The sequence below is a fragment of the Hypanus sabinus genome, chromosome 5 (assembly GCF_030144855.1).
Source record: "Hypanus sabinus isolate sHypSab1 chromosome 5, sHypSab1.hap1, whole genome shotgun sequence".
Lineage (NCBI taxonomy): Eukaryota > Metazoa > Chordata > Chondrichthyes > Myliobatiformes > Dasyatidae > Hypanus > Hypanus sabinus.
The window spans coordinates 68398541-68425800 of NC_082710.1; the positions used below are offsets into that span (position 1 = coordinate 68398541).

At 40.6% G+C, this 27260-nt stretch overlaps 1 protein-coding gene across 2 annotated transcripts in view; it reads left to right on the forward strand.

Moving 5' to 3' along the window:
• LOC132394225 (poly [ADP-ribose] polymerase tankyrase-1) overlaps positions 1-27260 on the forward strand; it is a 124074-nt gene that overhangs the window by 61003 nt on the left and 35811 nt on the right. For both annotated transcript variants that reach the window (XM_059970098.1, XM_059970099.1), the window contains 7 exons: positions 3302-3423; positions 7053-7144; positions 9012-9090; positions 14140-14311; positions 15318-15397; positions 25975-26120; positions 26678-26843. In XM_059970098.1, coding sequence (XP_059826081.1) covers positions 3302-3423; positions 7053-7144; positions 9012-9090; positions 14140-14311; positions 15318-15397; positions 25975-26120; positions 26678-26843 — 857 coding nt within the window. The remainder of the gene's footprint in view (positions 1-3301; positions 3424-7052; positions 7145-9011; positions 9091-14139; positions 14312-15317; positions 15398-25974; positions 26121-26677; positions 26844-27260) is intronic.

Genomic DNA, 27260 nt, shown 5'->3' on the forward strand with positions numbered 1-27260 from the left:
AGAGATCCAGGTATGATCTCTGGAAAGCCATTTCACAAGCGAAGTGCTAAACTTGAATCAATGAAGGATGCTCAACAGTTATGGCAGGGCTTGAATACTACCACCTCTTACAAAGTTAAATTGAGCGACGTAGGCAACAACAAGGCTTTGCTTCCAGGAGCACTTAATGCCTTCTGTGTTTGTTTTGATTGTCAAAACATGGAATAACCATCAGAAACTCCCACAGCTCCCGTTGATTCTATGATTTCAGTCTGAGGCTGATGTGCAAGCAGCCTTCAGGAGGGTGAACCCATGAAAAGCATCCGGCCTAGACGGCATACCTGGCCAAGTACCAAAGACCTGTGCTGATCAATTGGCTGGAGTGTTCACTGAGACCTTTAACCTGTCGCTTGTCAGTCTGAGGTACCCACTTGCTTCAACCAGGCTTCAGTTATATCTATGCCCAAGAAGAACTTGGTGACCTGCCTCAGTGACTTGCATCCACAGTGATGAAGTGTTTTGAGAGGTTGTTGACGAAACATATCAACTCCTGCCATAGAAGTGACTTAGATCCACTCTAATTTTCCTACTGGAGCAACAGGTCCACCGTATATATGCCATTTCATTGCCTCTTGACTCAACTCTGAAATCAGGACGGTAAAGATGCATACATCAGGTTTATCATCTATAGCTCAGCTTTCCATACCATCATCACTTCAAAACTAATTAATAAGCTCCAAGGTCTTGGCCTCAGTTACTCCTTGTTCAATTGGATCTTCGATTTCCTCACTTGCAGAACCCAGTCAGTTCAAATTGGCAACAGCATCTCCTCCTTGATCTCCTTCAGCACAGATGCACCGCACCATACACTTCTATAGAGGTGTAGCAGAGAGTGGATTAACTGGTTGCATCACAGCCTGGTATGGAAGCACCAATGCCCTTGAATGGAAAATCCTACTTAAAGTAGTGGTCTAGTCCATCACGAGTAAAGCTCTCCCTGCCATTGAGCACATCTGCATGAAAAACTGTCACAGTAAAGCAGCATTCATCATCAGAGACCACACAGGGCATGCTCTCTTTTTGTTGCTGCCATCAGGAAGAAGGTACTGGAACCTCAGGACTCACATCATTAGGTTCAGGAACTGTTGCTACCCCTCAACCATCAGGCTGTTGAACCAAAAGGGTTAACTCTGACATATGTATGCAGTTGTATATTGCATACATACTTTGATAATAAATTACATTAAACCTTGAGCTTCACTCAACTTCACTTACCCCATCATTGAAGTGTTCCTACAACAAATCGATACATTTTCAAGGACTCTTCATCTCATGTTCTCAATTTTTATTATTATTTCTTTTTATTGTCTTCTGCACTTGAAAGACTGTCTAACTTGGGTATTCAACCATTTGATTCTGTTGTGGTTATTATTCTATAGATTTATTGAATATGCCCGCAAGAAAATGTATCTGTGTTGTTTATGGTGACATGTATAGCCATAGCGGGGGTCCATAGCGTCCATATAGTCCATAGCGGGGGTATTCCCTTCTGCCGCCTGCATGGGATGACGAGTCTATCGGGACCCTGAGGACTTGTGGAAACTGTGTGGTGGTTTCTTTTGAACTTATAGTCTTTTAACATCTTTGGACTATTTTTACTGTGCCTATGGTTTTTTTTTTATCAATTATGGTATTGTCTGCACTGTTATAACTATGCGTTAACTATAACTATATGTAACTGTGGTTTTGTGTAGGTCTCGTATCTTTAGTTTTTGGTTTGTTGGCTGGTAGGGTTGGTCTCTTGACTTGGTGTGTCTGGGTAGTCTTGTTTTGTTTGGTGGGTTGGAGCTCCTTTCTGGGGAACGCGCTAAGATGGTAGCGCGATATTAATACGCAGCAGCCATACCTGACTCTGGATTTGGGGATTGCCAAATGTTATGTGGATGTTCTGGTGTAGTCTGTTTTGTCGTGTGCTTTTGTGACATCATTCTGGAGGAACATTGTCTCATTTTTTAACTGCATTTGTGGTTTCTAAATGACAATAAACTGAAATTCAATTCAAATTTAATATACTAAATTTACTTAGAATGTCATTTATAAACCTACAAGTTCCCATGGCTATTTTGACTGTACCTCTTCCCACTCTTGACTGTAAAAATGCAATTCCCTTTTCTCAGTTCCTTTATTTCCACCACCTGTTTCCGAAATGAGGTTTTGCTTTCCTTCTTCAAAGAAGAATGTTGTCCTTCTTCAAAGAACGGGGTTTCCCTTCCTCCATCACTGACGCTGCCCTCACCTTCATCTTCTCATTTTTGTGACATCTGTGTTCACTCATCTTCCATCTTCCTTAAGCGGAGCAGATTTCCTTTTGTTCTCACAAACCACTCCGTCATACGCCACAGTTGACCACATCATTCTCCACAAGTTCCACCATCTTCAATAGGATCCTACCACCAAGCATATCTTTACCATCTCTTCCCCCCCCCCACCCCCCGCACCCTCTGCTTGCTGCAGGGGTCGCTTTCTCCATGATTCCCTTGTCCATTCGTCTCCCCATTAATCTCCCTCCTGGCACATGTCACTACAAGCAACAGAAATGCTGCACCTGCCCATTCATCTGCTCCCTTGCCTCCATTCATGGCCCTAAACAGTCCTTCCAGGTGAGGCAACCTTTCACCTGCAAATCTTTTGGGATTGTCTATTGTATCAAGTGCAGCTGATGCAACCTCCTCCACATTGGTGAAACCTGACGTAAATTGGGGGACCACTTTGTCGAATACCTCCATGCTATCTGCTAAAAGTAGAATTTCCCAGTGGCCACGCTTTTTAATTCTTATCCCTGTTCCCCGTCCGCCATGTTGGTCCATAGCCGCCTCTTTTGCCATGATGAGGCCACTCTCAGGGTGGAGGAGCAACATCTCATATTCCATCTAGGTAGCCTCCAACCTGATGGTATGAATTTCTCCTTCTGGTAATTTCTAGCTAGTCCTCCTTCCTCTTCTGCCACCTTTTTATTCCGGTGTCTTACCCCTTTAGCAGTCCTGAAGAAGGGTCTTGGCCTGAAACATCGACTGTTTATTCATTTCCAGAGATGCTGCCTGTCCTGTGTTCCTCCAGCATTTTTTGTGTGTGTTGCTTTGGATTTCCAGCATCTGCAGGATCTCTTGTTCAGAATGTCGTAAGTTTCATTGGCATGAGTTCTATTTCTGCTGCTTTATAATTAGTAGAAGATTAAATATAATGTATGAACAAAAGCCTAATACTTTTAACGAAGCCAGTTTTGGAATTAAATGAAGTAAACTACTTTCTTTTTTTTAAACAGATGAATTTAAAGGCCATTCGTTACTGCAAGCTGCAAAGGAAGCTGATTTGGCAAAAGTGAAAAAGAGTCTTGCTTTAGAGATAATAAATTTCAAGCATCCACAGACCCATGAAACCCCACTGGTAATGATCTGAACTGTGCTTATTGCAGAAAAATTTGCTTTAAAATGGTTTTAAAAAATAAATGAATGATCTTGTACAGCTGAAGAATTTTGTAGCAGGGAAAGCACAATCAGTTGTCGTGCTTTAAAAGCTCAATATAACATGCTAAACTAAGACAAACCAGTAGTAGATAATGCCCAGTTATATAGAGATATGGCGTAGGAACATTTGACCCACTGGGTCTTCACAAGCCATCAACCACCCATGTACACAAATCCTACATGAGCCACAGTTTTATTCTCCCCTCTTTCTATCAACTACCTACAAATTCTACCACTCACCTATACACTAGGGGCAATTTGCTGTGGCCGTTTAACCTACCAACCTGCATGTTGTTGGCCAGAGGGAAAGGAAGCCTAAGCAGTCACTGAAAACGTGCAAACTCAAGAATCTCCCTGGTACTGTGTGACAGCAGTTCTACCAGTTGTGCCACTGTGCCATTCTTTACCAATGTTGTTTTCTCTTGGGGAATTGCAGTCCTGAAGTCTTGATATCAACAAAGTATTATGTTCAATGGGTAAAACAACTTGCCAGCAGAGGGTTTCTTATGTGAGCAAGAAGACTATTTTGTTTTTGCATAGTAGCTTGGAATTTAAGCAAAGTGCATCTTCTTGAATTAATCATTAGTGGAACTAAACCTATTAGGGATTGCATAAACTTTTCTCAGGCTTCCAGCCGAGTCCAGGTGTCAATTTTAACTGATGTTTGGATAACAAACTCCAGCATCTTCATCAGGGATGATATCTAGTCTGATGGTGTATATATACTCAATTCCCCGACATCCGTTTCTCCTTGATTGGTTAGTCCTCACCCAATCAGGCTTTTGCTATCCCACCTTGTTTAAAATCATATTCCAGTTCTTACTTAGAGTGAGACCTTCATGAAGATGAAGAAAGCCATTGAAATAAGAATAAAAGAATTTTAACAAAGACAAAGGTCTCGTTCTAAATAAAAATTGATTGAGGACTAACCAATCTGGAGGGATGGTTGATGAGAGTTGAGTATATAGACCACAGGCCTAATCATGCCTGGGTATCATCCCTGATGAAGATGGTGGAGTTTGTCATTGAAACGTCAGTTAAAATCAACACCTGGACCCAGTTGGAAGCCAGAGAAGAGTTTATGTGTCATATATGCAAGGAAAGGTTTTTCACTATTAGGGAATGTTAGAGCTCACTTTATTTGAGTATTGCTGTTTTGTATTAACATTGAAGATTTGTCCATTCGGTTAACATTTCCGATTTCTTTGACTCAGAATTATTGTAATTTTCACTGTTTTTTCATTGACATTGTCTCATAGTGATGTCCATTCTGGTTGGTTGGCTGCTGATATATAAAAATTCACCTCCTGGTCCACCTGGGCATTCTAAGAGGAACAATACCTCATATCCTGCCTAGGCAGTCTCCAACCTGCATGAACACTGAATTTTCAAACTTTCGATAACTTCTCGCCCTCTGTCTTTTTTCCCCATTTCTCATTTTCCTTTCCTTTTATCTTCTCCTGATCCAACTTGCCCCCTTCACCTTATCCTTTCCCACATTCTCTGTTCCTATCTCCATCACCCACACTCCTTGCATGGATTTCCCATCTCCACCTCGCTCCCCTTTATGCCATCATCCACTGTTCTTCAAAGGTTTCCTATCATATTCCATAATCTTCAACCCTTTGTCACTTCTACCTATCACCTTCCAGCCTTTGATATTATTCCAAATCTCATCTGCCTAAACCCCCCCCCCCCCCACCTGGATCCCTACTTCCCTTGCTAGCCCTCGCACCTGCACCTTTCTTTCCAGTCTAGAGGAAAGGCCTTGTTCTGAAAGGCCAAATGGCCATTTCCCTACATAGATGCTACCTAGCCTGCTGAATTTCTTTGCTCCTTTCTGTTTCTCCAAATTTCCAACTGTGGTCTCTTGTGTCTCTGTAAAAAAAAAAGTCCTGCATTGATATATGTATTGTATTCTATATGCTGATAAAAACTATTTGCAGTGCCTATAAGTAGTATTCCACACCCACCCCCCCCCCCCCCCCCATCCCCGGAAGTTTTCATGTTTTATTGTTTTACAACATTGAATCACAGTGGATTTAATTTGGCTTTTTTGACATTGATCAACAGAAAAAGACTTGTGTCAAAGTGATGTAAATTAATTGCAAGCATAGAACTCAAAATAATTGGTTGCATAAGTATTCACCCCCTTCAGGTCAGTATTTAGTAGATGCACCTTTGATAGCGGTTACAGTCTTGACTCTGTGTGGATAGATCTCTATCAGCTTTGCACATCTGGATACCACAACATTTCCCCTTTCTTTACAAAACTGCTCAAGTTCTGTCAAATTGCATGAGAATTGTGAGTGAACAGCCCTTTTCAAGTATAGCCACAAATTCTCAATTGGATTGAGGTATAGGCTCTGACATAGCTACTCCAGGACGTTAACTTAGTTGTTTTTAAGCTATTCTTGTGCAACTTTGGCCATTGTCTTGCTAGAAAAACAAATTATCTCCCAAGTCACAGCTCTCTTGCAGACTGCATCAGGATTTTACTGCATTCATTTCACTCTCTCAAGCATTTTTCCTTCACAGGCCTTCCAGGGCCTGCTACACTGAAACATCTGCACAGCATGATGCAGCCATCAGCATGCTTCATGGTAGGGATGTTGTGTTACTGATGATGTGCATTGTTTGACTTATGCCAAACATAGCGTTTTGTCTGATGCCCTAAAAGCTCAATTTTGATTTCATCAGGTTGTACAACATTCTTCCAGCTGACTTCAGTCTCCCACATGCCTTCTGGCAAACTCTAGCTGAGATTTCATGTGAGTGTTTTTCAACAGTGGCCTTCACTTTGCACTCTTCCATAAAGCTGTGACTGGACAACCGTTCTGTGCACAGTCTCTTCCATCTCAGCTCCTGAATTTTATAACTCCTCCAGAGTTGTCATAGGTCTCTTAGTGGCATCACCCACTAGTTCCCTTCTTGAACAGTCACTTAGTTTTTGTGGATGGCCTGCTGTAGGCAGATTTATAGCTGAACCACATTCTTTCCATTTCTTGATGATTGACTTAACTGTACTTAACTGACTTGACTTATCCATTTCCTGACTTGTGCTTTTCAACAACCTTTTCGCAGAGTTGCTTGGAGTGTTCTTTTGACTTCATGGTGTGGCTTTTGCCAGGGTACTGACTCACCAGCAGTTGGACCAGATACCTGTGTATTTTTACTACAATCAATTGAAACACCTTGACTGCACACAGGTCTCCAGTTAACTACTTATGTAATTTCTGATACCAATTGACTGCACCAGTGATAATTTGGTGTGTCATATTAAAGAGAGTTGAATACTTGTACAATGAATTTTGTGTTTTATGTTTGTAATTAATTTAGATTATAAAGATCTGTTTTCATTTTGACACTAGAGTCTTTCTGTTGTTCAGTGTCAAAAAAGCCAAACTAAACCCACTATGATTCAATATTGTATAACAATAAAACCAGAAACTTCCAAGGGGGTGAATTTTTATGTGGGCACTGTATATCGCTGACATTTAGTTAAAAGCAATTAAAATGTGGAAAATGACATCTGAATTCCTTTTTCAGCATTGTGCTGTGGCTTCACAACACCCAAAACGGAAGCAGGTAACAGAACTGCTTTTGAGAAAAGGAGCAAATGTGAATGAGAAGAATAAAGAGTAAGTATTTGTTATTAATAAGTTTACTTGTATCTGAATTTATTAAGCCAGTTATAAACACTGTCAAATTACATATCTTAAAAATGTTGGGCTGTAACTGAAGATGTTTTCGTTTTTGTTGATGGTGAAGGGAAAATTGCTTTAGGATGACTAAAGTAACTAATAGTGAACCTGAAATTACATCATGTAGTCTGCAAGTCTGATCGTTGGATTAACTATGTGATGATTTATAAAAATATGATAAGCATTGCCTATCCTAACCACATTGGTTAATGTTGACATAAAAGGATTAACTTTGTAAATTTCCCTTTTGAAAACGATGTGTATTTTTATATGCAGTAACTTGTACAAGACAAAATGTCATAGTAACTTGAAGTAACCTTTTCCATAAAGTATTCAAATTCTTACATTTCTGATTAGCACCAACTGAACGTTATCGTATATTCTATTCACAGTATCCATAGTACGTTGCTCCCTGTGCCACAGTAGCACAATGAATGAGTGCTGAGGAAATGGGGCAGGGGACAAGGTTTCAAGTTCTTGGATCGTTGGAGCCTTTTCTGGGGAAAGGGTGACCTGTATTAGAGGGATGGGTTGCACCTGAACTGCAGGGGCATCGATATCCTACCCTGGAGGTTTGCTGATGCTGCTTGGGGGAGTTTAAGCTAGTTTTGTAAGGGGTTGGGAACAGGAGCCCCAGGTCAGTAAGGGAACGTTTGGACCAGAAGTTAGATGCCAGGGCAAGTGTTGAAAGGCAAAATCGAAATAACAGGTATAATAAGTCGGTTAGTTTGAAGTGAGTGTATTTTAGTGCTAGGAATATTATAGGAAAGGGTAATGAACTTAGAACATGGATCAGGACATGGATCTATGATGTTGTCACCAGTATTGAAACTTAGTTGAGGCAGGAATGGGTGATAACAGGTTTTTGAAGTTTTAGTTAAGATAGAGGAGGAAAAAGAAGAGTTGCATTGCTAATCAGGGACAATATCACAGTTGTTCTCGGGAGACGTAATGGAGAGGATAGGAATAGGAAGGGTGCGGTCACTGATAGAATTGTACAACAGAGTCCCTAATAGCCACCGGGACATTGAGGAACAAATATGTAATGAAATTAAGGAAATGAGTTAAAATAATAGGGTTGTTATCATGTAGGATTTCAACTTCACAAATATAAACTAAGACCACCTTAGTGCAAGGGGTTTAAATGGGGTAGAACTTGTTAAAGAAGGTTTCTTAAATCAGTATGTGGACAGTCCAACAAGAGGAGTGGCCATCCTGGACCTGGTGTTGGGTAATGAGCCTGGCCAGATAGATGACTGGCCTGTTAGTGGGTGAACAGTTAGGGAACAGTGACCAGAACTCCTTCACTTTCAGGAAAGCTGTAGATGAGGTTAGGGATGGTCCTCATGGGAGAGTTTTAAATTGGAGTAGGGCAAATTACAAGGGCATTCAGCAGGAACTAAGAAGTGTTAACTGGGAACACCTTTTCTCTGGAAAGTTCTGGGAAGGTCATGTCTTCCCAACTTGATTGAGTTTTTTGACAAGATGATGAGAGAGATTGATGAGGGTAGGTCGTAGATGTTGTATACATTGATTTTAGCAAGGTGTTTGACAAAATCCCTCATGGAGGCTAATCCAGAAGATTAAAATACATGGGGTCTGCAACATTTCAGGCAGTATCTTTGGGAGAACTGGAATTAATAGTTTAACATTCAATCAAAATCATTCAGCTTTTTTTCTCTCCACAGATGCTGTCTAATTCACTGATCATTTTCAGCTTATTTGTCTCGGATTTTAGTTATCTACAGTTTTTTTTAAACCTTTGTACATAATTTACAAAATTTAATATTTAAATTTCTTACAGTTTTCTTACACCACTACACGTGGCTGCGGAAAGAGCACACAATGATGTGGTGGAAGTTCTTCACAAGCATGGAGCAAAGGTATGTTTTCCTTCAAACTCCACGAACTTAATGCAATTTAGTTTGTTTCCACACCATGACAACTTCATTTTTTATAATGCCTTTAATGTCCCCCATAAAAGGTCATTAGAACAGGAGCTGGAAGTAAAAGGGCAGTGTAGCTTTGTGAGGGAGGAAGAGGTGGAGCTTCCAGAGCATCAGACCTCAGTAGCCTGTGATCGAGTGACTAAAATGACGGTAGAACTGGAAGAGCTTACAGGCATCAGGGATGTAGGACTGGAAGGAATTACCAAGGTGGGGATGGATGAACCCTGAAGGAATTTGTATAATGATGAGAATGTGAGCCTTTGCTTCACTGGGAGCTAATTCATTGACATGTAGATCAGCAAGCATGATGCACCCCTGGATATGGGCAACAAAGTTTTGGAGGATCTCCAAGCTTGTAGAGTGCAGAAGATTGAAGGCTACCTTCATGATTCATGATACCTTATCTCCCGCCTAGGTAGTCTCCTTCCTGCCGGCATGAACGTCCAACTCACTGACCTCCGTTGATACCCTTACCCCTATCCCTATCTATTATTTTAGTCTGGTTCTCTTTCTCTCTTTCCCCCCCTCACTATAATCTCTTCCTCCAGCCCTACCTTTCTTTCTCTTTTATTTCCCATAATTCTCCACCTTCCCCCTAGCCCATTTCCCTCCAGCCTATCGCTTCCCAGCTCCCTACTTTATCCCTCCCCCCACTTCTTATCCCCCCTCGAACATCCCATGTTATTTCACTCCTGATGAAGGGTTTTGGCCCGAAACGTCGTTATTACCTCCTCCCATAGATGCTGTCTGGCCTGCTGAGTTCTGCCAGCATTTTGTGTTTTTTATTTATTTCCAGCATCCGCAGGTTCACTCGTGTTGCAATTAGACAGTTTTGCTTGGTTTGATAGTCAAGTCACTTTTATTGTTATTTTGACCATAACTGCTGGTACAGTACATAGTAAAAATGAGACAATGTTTTTTCAGGACCATGGTGTTGCATGACACAGTACAAAAACTAGACTGAACTATGTAAAAAACAACACAGGACAAAAACTACACTAGACTACAGACCTACCCAGGACTGCATAAAGTGCACAAAACAGTGCAGGCATTACAATAAATAATAAACAGGACAATAGGGCAGTAAGGTGTCAGTCCAGGCTCTGGTTGTTGAGGAGTTTGATAGCTTGGGGGAAGAAATTGTTACATAGTCTGGTCGTGAGAGCCCAACTGCTTCAGTGCCTTTTCCCAGACAGTAGGGGGGAAATGGGTTTGTGTGAAGGGTGCGTGGGGTCCTTCATAATGCTGTTTGCTTTGCAGATGCAGTGTGTAGTGTAAAGGTCCGTAATGGCAGGAAGAGAGACCCCGATGATCTTCTCAGTTGATCTCACTATCTGCCGCAGGGTCTTGTGATCTGAGATGGTGCAATTTCCAAACCAGGCAGTGATGCAGCTGCTCGGGATACTCTCAATACAACCTCTGTAGAATGTGATGAGGATTTGGGGGGGGGGGGGGGGGGGGGGAGGGGTGGGAGATGGACTTCCCTCAGCCTTCGCAGAAAGTAGAGACGCTGCTGGGCTTTCTTTGCTATGCAGCTGGTGTTGATGGACCAGGTGAGATTCTCCGCCAGGTGAACACCAAGAAATTTGGTGCTCTTAATGATCTCTACTGAGGAACTGTCGATGTTCAGCGGGGAGTGGTGGTCCTGAAGTTGGCAACCATCTCTTTTGTTCACATGCAGAGACAGGTTGTTGGCTCTGCACCAGTCCGTTAGCCGCTGCACCTCCTCTCTGTAAGCTGACTTGTTGTTCTTGCTGATGAGATCCACGACGGTCGTGTCATCAGTGAACTTGATGATGTGGTTTGAGCTGTGTGTTGCAGCAGTCGTGGGTCAGCAGAGTGAACAGCAGTGGACTGAGCACACAGCCCTGGGGGGGGCCCCCGTGCTCAGTGTGATGGTGTTGGAGATGCTGCTCCCGATCCGGACTGATTAGTCACTTCCTGTCTCCCAGTCAGGAAGTCTAGGATCCAGTTGCAGAGGGAGGTGTTCAGGCCTCGTAAGCTCAGTTTTCCAATCAGTTTCTGAGGGATGATTGTGTTGAATGCTGAACTGAAGTCTGTGAACAGCATTGATGGTGTATTTATTTTAATATTGGTTCAGATAATGCAATAAATGTCATATTTTGTGAATAGCTCAATAATGAAAACCGAGAACCTTGAAATTTTGTGAGTTGGCTTAGCATAATAATAAGGGCAATATTTATTGTTTATTCCTTTAAAACTCCTACTGGAGGTCCTCCATAGCCAAAAGGTGTCTAATTTTAATTTTCCCCGTTGAAAATTGATAAAAATTTTCAGATTTATTTTTGAGGTTTCAAATATTTGGGTGGAGCTGACTAAGTACTTTTGGTCGACCTGAATCACAAAGAGAAGATTTAAAATTTATGCGCCAAGTTTCTGCAGAGGATAAGCTATGATCTTTTGGATGAAGATGGATGAATGTATGAAAGAATCTACTGTGATACCAAAAAAATAGATACAAATATGGAAGCTGTTCATAGTAACAAAGGTGCCTCTTGTTTTGGGTATTTATGGTGGAACCGGTAGAACTTTTCATCTCTCATTTTGGCTAAAGTTCAAATACAAAACATAATTGCTCTAACCTTAACATCATCAGATATTTCTTCAACACTTCAGATGGGGTAGGTGGCGGCTGGAGTTTGGTGGTTGGGGAATTTGCATATACGGCTTTTAAACTCCCCTTAACTCCAACATGTGATACTGGTTGGAAAATTAAAAGGGAAAATTTCTGAAGATTCTAAGTACTGTCTAGGATGAATGTACAATTGTTCACAAAAATCCATTGAAGCATTAGGTCTGAAGTTGCAGGTCTTATTCGTAATAATAAATTGATGAGAAGTGTTACTTTAGTGTTAATTGAAAATTCTCATCAAATGCCACCAGTAATTTATGAGGTATTATAGAAGATGTGTATTAAAACATACATTTGGGAAAATGTTTAACGATTACCGCTGAAGAACAGAATGTAAGCACTTTTGAAGGCCGTCTGTGAGAGTTTGCTCAAATTAGAAAATGGAGGAATGAAATATGGAGACTCATCACAAATGATTTCAATGAAAAGCTTTGGCTGAATTGTATCATTTCATGATCTGTTACAAGGAGTTTGCCCAAATATCATTCAACACTATTTGAATTGCTAGTTATTTCATGAACAATGCAGTTCAGGTTATGAATGAGGACCACCAATGAAGCTTGTACTTGTAAATCTATTTGATGGTATGACAGACATTGTAATGGTACATTTTCCTGTTGAATTTTAAATATTCTGGCACCACTTGGTGTGTCATTGCATAAACTTAAGAAGCTTCAATCATGCTATTATTGGTACAAAACGCTGGAGGAACTCAGGTCAGCTAGCATCCGTGGAAACAAGCAGTCAGCGTTTCGGACCGAGACCCTTCGTCAGGACTGAAGAGGGAAGGGGCAGAGGCCCTATAAAGAAGGTGGCGGGAGGGTGGGAAGTGCCAGAAGAAGGCTGGTAGGTGCCAGATGAAAAACCAGTAAGAGGAAAGATCAAGGGGTGGGGGAGAGGATAGGCAGGAAGAAGGGATATAAGGGGAAAGCACGATGAGTAGTAGAAGAAGGCGGAATCATGAGAGAGATGATAGGCAGCTAGAGGAGGAGGCAGAGTGAAAGTCGGAAGAGGGAGGGAATTACCAGAAGTTGGAGAATTCAGTGTTCATGCCAAAGGGCTGGATACTACCTAGAGGATATATGAGGTGTTGCTCCTCCAACCTGAGTTTGGCCTCATCATGGCAGTAGAGGAGGCTATGTGTGGACATATCCGAATGGGAATGTGAAGCAAAGTTGGAGTGGCAACTGGGAGATCCTGTCTGTTGTGGACAGAGCGGAGGTGCTCGAGGAAACGGTTCCCCAATCTGCGTCACGTCTTGCCGATGTAGAGGAGGCTGCACCGGGAGCTCCGGATGCAATATCACCTCTCTCATGATTCTGCCTTCTACCACCCATAGTGCTTTCCCCTTACATTTCTTCTTCACCTTTCCTGCCTGTTCCCTCCCTTCTTCCCCTCCCCCACACCTTGATCTTTCCTCCTACTGGTTTTTCACCTGACACCCACCAGCCTGCTCCTTCCCACCCTCCCCGCACCTTCTTTATAGAGCCCCTGCCCCCTCCCTCTTCAGTTTTGTCGAAGGGTCTTGGCCCGAAACATTGACTGTTTGTTTCCATGGATGCTGCCCGACCAGCTGAGTTCCTCCAGTGTGTTGTACGTGTTGCTTTGACCCCAGTGTACTTTGTGTTTATGCTACAATTGGTTTCTACCAGTGCTATGCCTCAGCAAAAAATATTACTACCACATGAATTTGAGGACACATCAGCAACTGGTAGTGCTTTTTTCTGAAATTGTGTTTGTCCCTCAGACAGTAGACATATCCTTTTAAATTGAAGCAACTTCAATTTCTTGTTCAACTTAGTTTTGCTATGCAGATTAATAGATCACTAAATTGTTGGCTTTGATTACAAAATACAATGCTTTCCCATTGTATGTTTGCTGGTCCAGAATTAGAGATCAATGTAATCCATTAATTTTACATTGGATTCAAATGCAAGAAATAGTATAGTTTAATGGACTTTAATTTCGAAATCAAATTTGTACAATGTGATTCCCACTTCGAGAATTACATTAAATTTTTTTGAATATATTTTTCAGTGTGTATGTTTTAAATAGTAACTTTAAAGTATACAGTGTTAATCTTCTATTCACTTAATAATTAAATGCTTATAATTTCCTCTACAAAAACTGATGGCATGAAAATAAATGCAAACATTATTATTGCCAGCATTATAACCCAAATGATCTGGGTAGCAGCTAGTTGTATTATAAACCTGTAAAAAAGAAAAAATTTATTCTTGTGAATACAGAGCAAAAACTTTGTCATGGTATGTATGTACAACAAAAAACTCCTGCTGTGCCTTTCCTTCTGACTAATCTCACTTTCACAGATGAATGCTTTGGATACCCTTGGTCAAGCAGCTTTACATCGAGCAGCACATGGTGGACACTTACAGACATGTCGCCTCTTGTTAAGTTATGGCAGTGACCCTTCCATTTTGTCTCTTCAAGGGTTTACAGCTGCACAAATGGGGAATGAGTCTGTGCAGCAGATACTTAATGGTAAGTGGATTGTACATTTCGTTAGGGTTTAGAACCTGCTGGAAATATTCAGCAGATCAGTTGTCATCTATGTAGATAGCCTAAGCCACAGGACAGTCTCTGCAGAATCTCCCTTGCGTGCTGCATGTTTACATCACTTTCAGTTCTTTTTTCTGTTTTCTGCAAAGAGTAGTCTTGATTTTGTTTCATTAGGTTACACATTAATGAATGGAGCAAATACGAAAAGCATTGAAATAAAGTAAATCTGCCTGCATATCTGAGTGTCTTAATCTACACATATTGAGTACCAAAGTTGTGAATTGAAATTGTTGCTCCCAATAATATTAAGCAACTTGGTTTAATTTTAACTTAAGACATGAAGCATGCAAAGTAAAACGTGAAACAAGGAAAACCCTCCAGATTATACATCTTTATTTTGGGTACATGTGTTATGCCTTATCCTGATTCTATCAATCATAGGAAGGAAGATGCCTTAATATTAAGGAATAAATTTATAAAGTGAATTTGTCATTACTGATTTCTTTTTGGTTTGTTTTTTATCAATTCCATGTTTTATGACATGCACATAACTTAGGTTAGAATGGTTTAGAATAAGAAATAATGTGAAAACTATTTACATGGACAGTATATAGCTAGGGTGGCTGAGCCATTTGCACAGTACAGTATATTGTCTTTCCATTTACCAAATAACACTAAATACTAGTGAGCTAATATAAAGCTAAGTACTCACATTTTTATCTCCTTAAGACTTCTGCACAGTACTGCAGATTAAGAGGCCTTTCAGTTAAACTTTGTAAGAGATCTTTTGCAGATTAGTATTGTATTCAAAAGAGTATAATTACACTTGTTTAACTATTGTATACATTTGTATGAAAGAGTTCAGTATTTTTTCAGTTTGTTGGATTAATAAGTGACCCATCATAAAGCTGCACACTATAGTATTTTACACAAAGGTTTTAAGTGTTATATGAATACGGATGATAATCCTATACGTGTTTCTATTTAGAGAATGTTCCATTGCACAATTCAGACGTTGATTATCGACTCTTGGAGGCAGCAAAGGCTGGAGACCTGGAAACAGTGAAGGTAGTTAATTTTTCTTGGTAAAAGAATAGTGGTTCTGTGTTTTTAATATTTTGTGTGAGTTTAAAAAATAAACATAATTTGTCAAGCAATTTTTATGATCACTGATTTAACAGTCAGCTCAAGAATGCTTGTAAATGCAGTCTCTCTGCAGCTGTTTTGAGATAAAGATGCTGAATATCTACTCGTGTCCAAAAACTCCAGTTGTAGACAAATATTACTTATGATATTCAAAGTATAGTCTCGTTGATACCTTAGGTAACTTGAAGTATAGCAACCTTGTTTTTGTATTTAGTACCTCTTGGTGACGGGGTGGAGATATGTCTCTACCAAAGGAGGTGTAAGATGCTCCTTCCCTCCCCTAGCCTGCAGGTCAACCTTGGAGTCGCACCTGCTTAGCCCAGCCCCAGATCATGGTCATGTGAAGCCATGGGAGCTGTGGTAGATGGTCGTATGAGTAGTTGGTGCATATCACAAGCCCTGGTTATATGAGCACTGTAGCCAGGCAGACAGTCTGTAGATTATGGATAATGACTGGGGTCACTCATCTTGTGAAGACACTGCCCAGAAGAAGGCAATGTCAAACCACTATGTAGAAAATTTGCCAAAAGCAGTCATGGTCATGAGACCATCATACGACACGGTACATAATGTTGACACTGATAATGACATCTAGCAATGAACAATATTATTGTGTTAGGTTTTCTGTTTACTTGTTTTACCTGTATACTAGCAAATCATGCGGTAAGGCATCCTACTTTATGTAATCCCTCATTATTCAGATAATGTGCTTTTTTATTTTTCATGCCAATGCTGCATTTTCTTACATTATATTGTGTAATCTAGATCTTTAGGCAGTTACATAACTCTTCTATATTTCTATTAATGACAACATACAATTCATATCTCTAAGAGTCACCTTGTGGTGGTGGAGTAGCTTGTGAGTTCTTGAGATCCCGAGAACCATGCCATCAGAGGTTTAGCTACTTGTAGGGTCACTAGTGGTGGTTAGATGAAGAGGAAGGTTCCAGACACAGCAATCCAACCAAAACCTCTGCAGTGGAGCTAGCAGAAGATGATGCCGTATCACAATGGCAGTGAAGGTGGACAAAGACTGCAGCAGTGAAAAGTATCCAGTTGTCTTGCATTCCGTGCCAGTCAATCCTGACCCCGATATGTCTAGGACCGTGTGGTGGTTGCCTGTGAATCATGTTAAAGTCATGCACAGGCATTCTCCATTGACGGAATTCACCGTAACATCCTGGATTAAGTCCTGTGGTGATCAGCAGATTGCAAAGGGAACAGGATTATGAGATCAGAAAGTTCCTAGTCTCAAGCTGCCAAATTGGGCTGTGGATGTTTGATTCAGTCACTGGACTGAGCAGAAAGAGCCCTTCAGCAGCTGCACCCACAACTGAGCAGTTTTATTTAGGATCCACTCTGCTCACCCCATTTAGGGAAAGGACTGAAAAAAAGGCCCTAAAAATAGCTGTCTCGAAACTTCTGACAGGGTTACCACATCCAGAGAGATTACCATATGCAGTCAGAAACAAAGAAGCATGACCTTTGGAGCCTGAATGTGAGCACTCTGATAGATAATACAACCAGTGATCACCCAGAGAGAAAAATTGCAATCATCACCAGAGATCTGAGAAGGTGCCAAATTGACCTAGCTGCTGTTTCTGAAACCCATGTGGCAGATGAAGGGCAACTGAAAGAAGGATGGTTATACCTTCTGAAAAGGGAAGTAAACTGATGAGCCCAAGATTCACGGTGTTAGGTTTGAAATAAAGACTACTTTGCCAATCAATTCTCTGTACTAGCAGTTGGGATCAGTGAAAGTCTGTTGCCGAATGGTTTTGGCCTGAAACGTCGATTGTAGTCTTTTCCTAGATGTTCCCTGGCCTGCTGAGTTCCTCCAGCATTTTGAGTGTGTTGCTCAGATTTCCAGTATCTGTAGATTTCTCTTGGCTGTGAACGTCTCATGACGATCTGTTTGGTGCCTATCATCTAACCAGATGGCAACTGTCGTGAGTGCTTGTGCACCAACTCTGGACTCAAATGAGCTTGATAAAGTGGCTGCCTTTGTTTGCCTAGACGTGACACTGTAGAGCATCCCCAAGGAGGATAAGATAGTTCTCTTAGGGGACTTCAGTGCCAGGACTTTAACCATTGGAAGAGTACCATAGGAAAGGAAGTCATTGGCAACATCATGTCAAATAGAATACTTCTCACCATATGTGCTGAGCACAATCTTATCATCATGAACACCCTTCTGCCAGCAAAACAAATTCAAGGCATCATGGCAGCACCCCTGATCTAAACAGTGGCATCTCCTTGACTGTGATGTGAATGTCACAAGGGCCATGAATAACACAGATGATAGCTGGACAGATCATCGCCTGATTTGCTCCACCACATCTGTTAGACGTGAAAAGACAAGAGTTCATAAGAAGCTAACCAGACCAAGACTTGAGAGCCCGCTTGACATTACCACTCAACGGCACCTTTTGGCCTTGTTTGGGGAAAACTTCCAAATGGACTATCCGGAGGATGTTGAAGAACACTGGGGTCTACTTGTATCCACCATCTTCGATACCTACAAATTCAGAAAACATCAGAATTGGTTTGATGATAATGGCATGGAGATTGAACAAAATATCTTCACGAGAAGGAAAGCCTGGCTGAGTGACATTGGCAGAAAGGCCAAAAGAGAAACTTACTCCAAATCAAAGGCAAATGTTGAGCACAGGGTGAGAGAGCTAAATACTTGGTGGACTAGAAATCCAGAGCCTGGCAGACTAGTGACAGGAGAGGCTTCCTCAATGCCACCAAAGCAGACTGTGGTCCAAGTTACTACAGAAAAAACCCTCTGTGCTCAGTGGATGGGAGGAACTTGATAAAGGATCTGAAGGAGATCAACAATCAATGGAGAGAGTACTTTCAACAACTACTTAAACTGCGACAGCACTGCCGAACCAAAGGTTACTAATCAAATCCTCCGGACACCTGTGAGAGAAGACATGGGGAACCTCCCAGTATGAAAGAGGCCCATAATATCATCAGGAGCTTGAAAGCATCGAAGCCACTGATCGTGATGGCTTCCCAGCAGAGATCCTTAAGAAAGGTGAACCACCACTCCTGCACTACATATACACCCTGCCCCTGAAGGTCTGAGAAAGGAACAACTACCCTCAAGCTTTAATAGTGCCCATTTTCAAGAAGGGAGACGAGGCATATTGTGGCAATTACAGGAGCATCTCCATCCTGTCGACAACAGGCTAAGATATTCTTGTCAAATGACTCCTTCCAAATGATTCCACTTAATTGGTCCATCAGTTAATTGGAGCAGCCAATTATTTGGGGCAACTCTTAAAAGAACAAAAACGAATTGAGAAAATAGTAAGATTTCCTTAGTTTATGTGTGAAACTATGCCACTTAATTGGGATTGGAGACAGTTGTCGAGCAGTTTCTAACAAGTGTCAGTCGCATGAACTTGTGCTTAGAGTGAACTGTTTTAAAATGGTGTAAGTTATGTGTGTTTGTATTCAAAAAGCAGTGATTTTTTTCACTGATAAGATGGTGTAGAACTGCTTTGCCCTCTGTGGTTTCAACAATTCAGCTTGGAAATGCCAGAAACAGCTGTTCACTACTTCAAGATAGGAACTACGAAGAACTTGAATGTATTGACAATAATTTTGCATGTTACACTGAAAATGAAGATTTGGAGGATGCTATCATTGAAAGCATTGTACAAAGACAGTCCATTATGTGCACTAGGTGTCTGTATTAATTTTGTTCATTTGCAAGAACATGGCAGCATGTTAGTTGTCCATTATATTTGACAATGACAGGGAAGCCTATGCAGGAGAGTTTTTAAAGTGGAAAAGTCATTGAACTGAGACACTTTCACTCTGTTGCCCTCAGAAATCCAGGTCTAGTGGAACGAGTAGTCGTCACAAAATAGAGTCTTGGTTGCAGGGAATAACCATAATTTCTGTGCTTTATTATGCCATTCACTCCCCACAAAGCATTGCAGAACCACCTTCTTGGACCCCTCCCTGGACATCCCAAACACGGCAGTGTATACTGGATGAATTCCTTCATCCGTAACTATTAGGAACTAATAAACAGTTTTATAATACTGTAGAGTTCTAATTTTTTTATGTCTTTAACTATTTCACTGAAACTTCAGCTTAAGTGGGGCAACATGTACAGGTCCCGATGTATTGCAGTTAACTGGAATCCTCTGTATTGAATTAGAGAGTCTAACTAATAATGTAAATAAATTTAAATTTTAACACATGGTACTATTATATTGTTGCCATCATTGGTAATGAAGGAAGGATGGGCAGGGATAGCAAATCTGTATCCAGGTGTGTAGGTGAGGCAGAGAGTAAACAAATCACAAAGTATTAAAGCCATAAGGTAAAAGTTAAATCCAGTTATGTAGGAGATTCAAGACATTATATATTCCATATCACTGTTTCTCATTAACATTGGTTCAGGTTAATTTATGGTCATGGGCATATATACCCAGGGTATAAATGTCATGCACATTTGCTTTTTGCAGCTACAGTATAGTACATTACAAATGTGACAAATGTAAATTACATGAGCTTAAATTAACATAAATTATACATGCACAACAAAACAAACATTTGTTCAAGTTCAGAGAGAGTCTAAAGGAGAAATCAGAATTTTCAGGTCAGGTCAGTTCAATAATCTGATGACAGTGGGGAAGAAACTGTTGTTGAACCTTGAGGTGTGAGTCTTCAAGATCCTGTACGTCCAGCCTGAGAAACAAAGATGACCCAGATGATGGATGTCAACCTGACGTCTGTAGCTTTTTGCATTTCAGTGCATTGGAGTTTCCATACCAGGCCATGATGCAACCAGTCAGAATACTTTCCAAAGTTAACAATTCAGAGTAAATTTATTATCAAAGTACATATGTCACCATAGACAACTCTGAGATTCATTTTATTGTGGGTACTCCTAGGAAATACAAGAAACACAATAGAATCAATGAAAGACTGGAACCAGCAGTGTGGACAAGAAGCAATCTGCAAACAAAAACAAACTGTGCAAGTACTAAAAGAGAGAGGGGAAAAATAAATAAGCAATAAATATCAAGAACGTGAGATGAAGAGTCCTTGAAAGTGAGTCCAGTTCAGTGATGTAGAATGAAGTAAAGTGAAGTTATCCCGTTTAGCTCAAGAACCTTATGGTTGAGGGATAATAAATGTTCCTGATGGCAGCAGCAAGTTTAGAGCATGGCCTGGATGGTGGGGTCCTTGATGGATGCTGGTTTCCTGTGACAGTGCTCTGTCCAGATATGCTCAGTGTTTGAAAGGGCTTTGCCCATGGTGGAGTGGGCCATATCCACTAGTTTTTGTAGGCCTTTCTGTACACGAGCATTGGTGTTTCCATAGCAGGCCATGATGCAACCAATCTTTGTACTCTCCACTATAGAAGCTTTTCAGAGTTTCAGATGACATGCTGAAGTTTGCAGACTTCTAGGAAAGTAGAGGCGCTGCAGTGCTTTCTTTGTAATTGTTTTCACGTGCTGCACCCAGGACGGATCCTCTGGAATGATATCACTGAAAAATTTAAAATTGCTACCCTTTCCACCTTCGATACCACAATGAGGGCTGGTGCATGGATCTCTGTTTTCCTCCTCCTCAGCTCAATAATTATCTCCTTGGTCTTGCTAACATTGAAAGGTAGTTGTTGTGGCACCACTCAGCCAGATTTTCTGTCTCAAATTCAAAGGTTCAGTTTAATGTTAGAGAAATGTATACAATGTACAAACCCCATTTCCAGAAAAGTTGGGATATTTTCCAAAAAGCAATAAAAACAAAAATCTGTGATTATGTTAATTCAAGTGAACCCTTATTTAACTGACAAAAGTACAAAGAAAAGATTTTCAATAGTTTTACTGACCAACTTAATTGTATTTTGTAAATATACACAAATTTAGAATTTGATGGCTGCAACACACTCAACAAAAGTTGGGACAGAGTTAAAATAAGATTGAGAAGTGCACAGAATATTCAAGTAACACTGGTTTGGAAGACTCCACATTAAGCAGGCTAATTGGTAGCAGGTGAGGTATCATGACTGGGTATAAAAGTAGCGTCCATCAAAGGCTCAGTCTTTGCAAGCAAGGATGGGTCGTGGCTCACCCCTTTGTGCCAAAATTCGTGAGAGAATTGTTAGTCAATTCAAAAAGAACATTTCCCAAATCAAGATTGCAGAGAATTTAGGTCTTTCAACATCTACAGTACATAATATTGTGAAAAGATTCAGAGAATTCAGAGACATCTCAGTACTTAGGGCAAGGTCGGAAACCACTGTTGAATGCGCGTGATCTTCGAGCCCTCAGGCGGCACTGCCTAAGAAACCGTCATGCTACTGTGACAATTATAGCCACCTGAGCTCAGGAGTACTTCGGAAAACCATTGTCACTTAACACAGTCCGTCACTGCATCCAGAAATGCAACTTGAAACTGCATTACGCAAGGAGGAAGCCATACATCAGCTCTATGCAGAAACGCCGGCGAGTTCTCTGGGCCCGAGCTCATCTCAGATGGACCGAAAGACTGTGGAACTGTGTGCTGTGGTCAGATGAGTCCACATTTCAGCTAGTTTTCGGAAAAAATGGGCGTCGAGTTCTCCGTGCCAAAGATGAAAACGACCATCCTGATTGTTATCAGCGAAAAGTGCAAAAGCCTGCATCTGTGATGGTATGGGGGTGCATCTGTGCCCATGGCATGGGTGAGTTGCATGTATGTGAAGGTACCATTGACTCTGAGGCGTATATTAGGATTTTAGAGAGACATATGTTGCCATCAAGGTGACGTCTCTTCCCTGGACGCCCATGCTTATTTCAGCAGGACAATCCCAGACCACATTCTGCACGGGCTATAACAGCGTGGCTTTGTAGACACAGAGTGTGTGTGCTTGACTGGCCGGCTGCCAGTCCAGGTCTGTCTCCTATTGAAAATATATGGCACATCATGAAGAGGAGAATCAGACAACGGAGACCACGGACTGTTGAGCAGCTGAAGTCTTATATCAAGCAAGAATGGACAAAATTTCCAATTGCGAATCTACTACAATTAGTATCCTCAGTTCCAAAATGATTAAAAAGTGTTATTAAAAGGAAAGATGATGTAACACAATGGTAAACATGCCTCTGTCCCAACTTTTGTTGAGTGTGTTGCAGCCATCAAATTCTAAATTTGAGTATATTTACAAAATACAATTAAGTTGGTCAGTAAAACTATTGAAAATCTTTGTACTTTTGTCAGTTAAATAAAGGTTCACGTGAATGAACATATCACAGATTTTTGTTTTTATTGCATTTTGGAAAATATCCCAACTTTTCTGGAAATGGGGTTTGTACATTCTGAAATGCTTTTTCTTCGGAAAACATCCACAAAAACAGAGAAGTGCCCCAAAGAATGAATGACACTCAAATGTGAGAACCCCAAAGTCGTCGTCCCCCAGCACCCCCGCTCCTACACATAAGCAACAATCTTCTCTCTCTCTCCCCTCCAAAAACAAAAAGCACACCCACTACCAAGCTCAAGCGTGAGCTAAGTGATAACAAAGACACAGACCTTGCAGTTACCGCAAAGGCTATCACAATTCATCTGGCATTCGGCAACCCACAGGTTCTCTCCCTCCCTGGCAAAGGAGAGGGAGGTGTCCTCCATTTTCACCACCCTTGATTTGGCTAATGACAGCAGTGTCATAGGAAGACTTAAATATGACATTGGAGCTAAGCATATCCTCTCAGTCATAAGTATAAAGCGAGTAGCGCAGAGGGCTAAGCATGGAGTCTTTTGTTACACCCGTGCTGAGGGAGATTGTGGAGATGTTGCCATTTTGATCTAACTGAGGTCTGCAAGAGATGAAATCGAGGATCCAGTTGTACCAGGAGCTACTAAGGCCTAGGACTTGAAGCTTATTTATTAGTTTTGAGGGGATGGTAGTATTGAATGCTGAGCGGCAGTAGATGAAGAGTATCCTGATGTATACATCTTCATTGACCAGATGTTCCAGATTTGAGTGAAGAGCCAATGAAATGGCATCTGCTGCTGTCCTGTTGTGGTAGTAGGCAAATTGGAGTGGATTCAAGTTGCTTTTCATGCAGGGTTTAATATGTTTCATCACCATCTGTATTATACATTGGTAGAAAGTTTTCAGATTTATTGATGACATACCTAATCTTAAACTTCTAAGGAAGTAAAGACATTAGCACATCTACCTGGTTGCTTCTGTATGCTGGCCCAGGATGAATCCTCCAAGGTGTTAACAGTTAGGAACTCGAAGGTGAGTACTCTTTCCACCTTCATTGAGGATTGGTACTGTTCTGTCTAACTTTCCTCCCTCCTGGTCCATAATTAGTTCCTTGGTTTTGGTGGCATTGAGTGCAACATCACCCAACAACTGACCTATCTCATTCCTGTAATTTGCCTCGTTACCATTTGTGCCAAACATTGGCATATTTGTAGATGGCATTTGAGCTATGTTTGCCACAGAGTTGTGGGTAAAGGGAGAATATGACTGGAGGCTAAGCAGTCAGAGGTGCCTCTGTTCTTTTTCAGTGAAGAGGAGATGGGGTTTCCAGTTATAGTCTCTCAATGACGAAGTGGAGTCTGTTACCTATTTCTCAGAATTATATGATTTGAGTTCGCAATGCAGTCGATCACATTTTTAGGTTTTTGTTTCAGTAATTCTCCAGATAATTGCAAGTAGGGATTAGACATTTAGAACATAAGTAATGGAAGTGGAAGTGAATCATTTGGTGCATTTTAATGGCTCTACCATTAGGTAAGAGCAAGGGTAATGTTTTACCTCGGAACCAAATTCCAGTGCAAACCACCTCATTCTTACAAACTCAAGCTTAGGCCCAGTTTGCTTAATTATATCTAACACAACAAACCAATATACACACACACTGCTGGAAGAACTCAGCAGGTCAGCACCATCTATGAAAATGAATAAGGAATTGACATTTTGGGCCAAGATTATTCATTAGGATTGGAAATGAAGGAGGAAGAAGCCAAAATTTGAGTGTTAACATCTTGAACTGCTCCACACTTTCTAGTTCACTTTCCTTTTTGAAGAAGACTTGAAGCTTCATCAACAAGTGACAACTGGTCACTTGTCCTAACATCTTGAAGTTATATTTTGGTTGCTAATGCTTCTATTGTAAGTTTTAGGTTCCATCTTAGTGTAGCTTAATTGGAATGGTCTGCTATATAGTTTGCACAGACACCAACTACCAAAAGTAGTCAGTGCCCCCTGGGTCCATACTCTTCACCATGGACATTGAAAGCCTGTACACCAATATTGAAACGGGCAGGGGCATGGAAGCAGTGAGGAATGTCCTACGGAAGAACCCCCAGCCAGGGAGATCAGACGAGGCCTTGCTAGAAGAATATAATTAGAATTGAAATACAACTTGCGCAGATGAAACCAAGTGACCGAATAAGCAGCAGGCCAGTTCAGTATAGGCAGTGTTAGTAGTCATCGTTTCATGGTCAGCTTCTCAAACTGAACAAGGTGTTAAAGCAAAGCGAGCAAGGATCCACCTCAAAGCTCTCAGCCTAAATTTTCTTTTACACATAAGTTCAAATAACTGATCAGCGGGACTGTTCTCTGCTTCCTGTCAGTCACTATTCTAATTATTTCAGCCCTTTTGAACCAGTCACCAACAAACAGGTACCATATATACTTCTCCCTGATTAGGTAAAATGTTCATGCTCTTTCATCTTGTTTGATCTTTCTAATATATTTGCACAATACTTTACAGTATCCCAGATAAAGACAGTTCTAAAGTTAACAGTTTTCTTCTGTCTGGTTGTCCTTGTTAGATCATCCTGTCCTTCTGTTCTAATCAACCTAGCTAGGCCTTATTTTTCCAGAGAATTATGGCCTGACATTGTACTGAAATTCACTGCTTGTCTTTTCCAGCTAACATATTTTAGTGACTACATGTAAAAATTCCCATGGCTTACTGTGTTAACTGGGTAATTATGTAACTAGTAAGTATATTTAAAATGACCTTTCTGATTGTAATTAGTCCATAATCTAAATTCCAGCTGTTATTCTAACAATGACACGGGTATGTTGGTACTTTAAAGCTGCTACAATATGAACACATTCTTTTCATTTTGAGTGTTGTGGCAATTAATCCTTTTTTCAATCTGAACCAATTTAAGGTATTTTCTCTTGAATCTAAGCAAGAGAAGAATTAAGTGAAGGTATGAAGAAGGAACTTTGGTTAAACCGATGTCTGATGCACAGTAAAATCCAGATGTACTGTTCAGCTGTCTTTTTAAGATGCACATCTATCAGTAAGATCTATCCTGGATGTATTCTTTTCTTGATTTATTCAGTGGAATAGCCATGGGAATTAACTAATTTAAAATAAAACAGGTTTTGTGATTTGTTTTTAAATTCAACGAAGTTTTGCTTTCATTGTGTTGGCTTTCAAGTCAATTTAATTCCATCAGCTAACTTTCATATTATAACCTTTGTTGATAAATGTTTTGTTTTGAAGCAATTGTGCACAACCCAAAATGTGAACTGCAGGGACTTGGAAGGACGGCACTCCACCCCACTACATTTTGCTGCAGGTTACAATCGGGTGGCTGTTGTAGAGTACCTGCTACATCATGGTGCTGATGTGCATGCCAAAGACAAAGGGTTTGTATATATTTTATTTGAAGATTAAAATTAAAACTCCTTGCTGCTTACAAAGCTTGTACTGTTAAAAAGGAAAGGTAAAAGTAATATAGTTGAGTTATAAAATTCTTGAAGACTACTGAAAAGTATTTGTGTTCCTTCCTGTTCATTGTGCAGCCAACCCTCTTTCTATGCTGGGGCCTGATCTCTGATGCTGGTGGCAAGAAAGGGCAAAAATTGGTCAGGATTCTTTATCTTGATTGTTTCTCCACAAGAACCACATATACGCAAGTGGTGTGGCCAGAAACTAAGCTGCCTGTGATACTCTCATTTACCTGATGCTCTACTATGATTGATGTTAACATGGTATAAAGAAAATTTGCCTTCAGAGATGAGAACAAGTGACAACAATGTCTCATTATTTTACTGGGCTGCCTATAGCTACAAGCAGTGGTATAAATGTCTATTTCTGGGCAACACTGCCTAATGTGATTTAGTATAAAGAAACATTAAATTTTTGATTGAAAAGAACTTGTGCACTTGGCAAAGTGGTTAAACTTAAATTACTTGTTTCTCAGGGGTCTTGTTCCTTTGCACAATGCTTGCTCGTATGGACATTATGAAGTAGCAGAACTGTTGGTGAGGCATGGTGCCTCAGTGAATGTGGCTGATCTATGGAAATTCACACCTTTACATGAAGCAGCAGCCAAAGGCAAATATGAAATTTGCAAGCTTCTTTTAAAGGTATGTGATAATTTGAAAGATTTGTATAAATGTTTGGTGATTTTTATCAGTATGCACATGATTAGAATTTGATGCAGTAAAATGTACTGAAATTTATTTCTGAAATTGGATAAAAATGAAAGCTGTTATGGATGTATTACTATTGTGTGAGTGTTTAGGTCCAAATCGAACAAACCAGAATAGTATAGAAAACTCTACACTGCATTTTTGTGTTTGAAATTTGAAATCAAGAAAGTTAAACTTCTGATCTCTACTTCGTGTCGGTCTTAACCCAAAACATTCACTAACAATTGCTCACTACAGAGTTTTTCAGTTCTGCTAACTGCAATGTTAATTCTGAGGATTGAAATGCAAGAGTATAGAAGTTAGGTTAAACCTATCGTTCTGTTTCACCTAGAATACTGCATTCAATTCTGG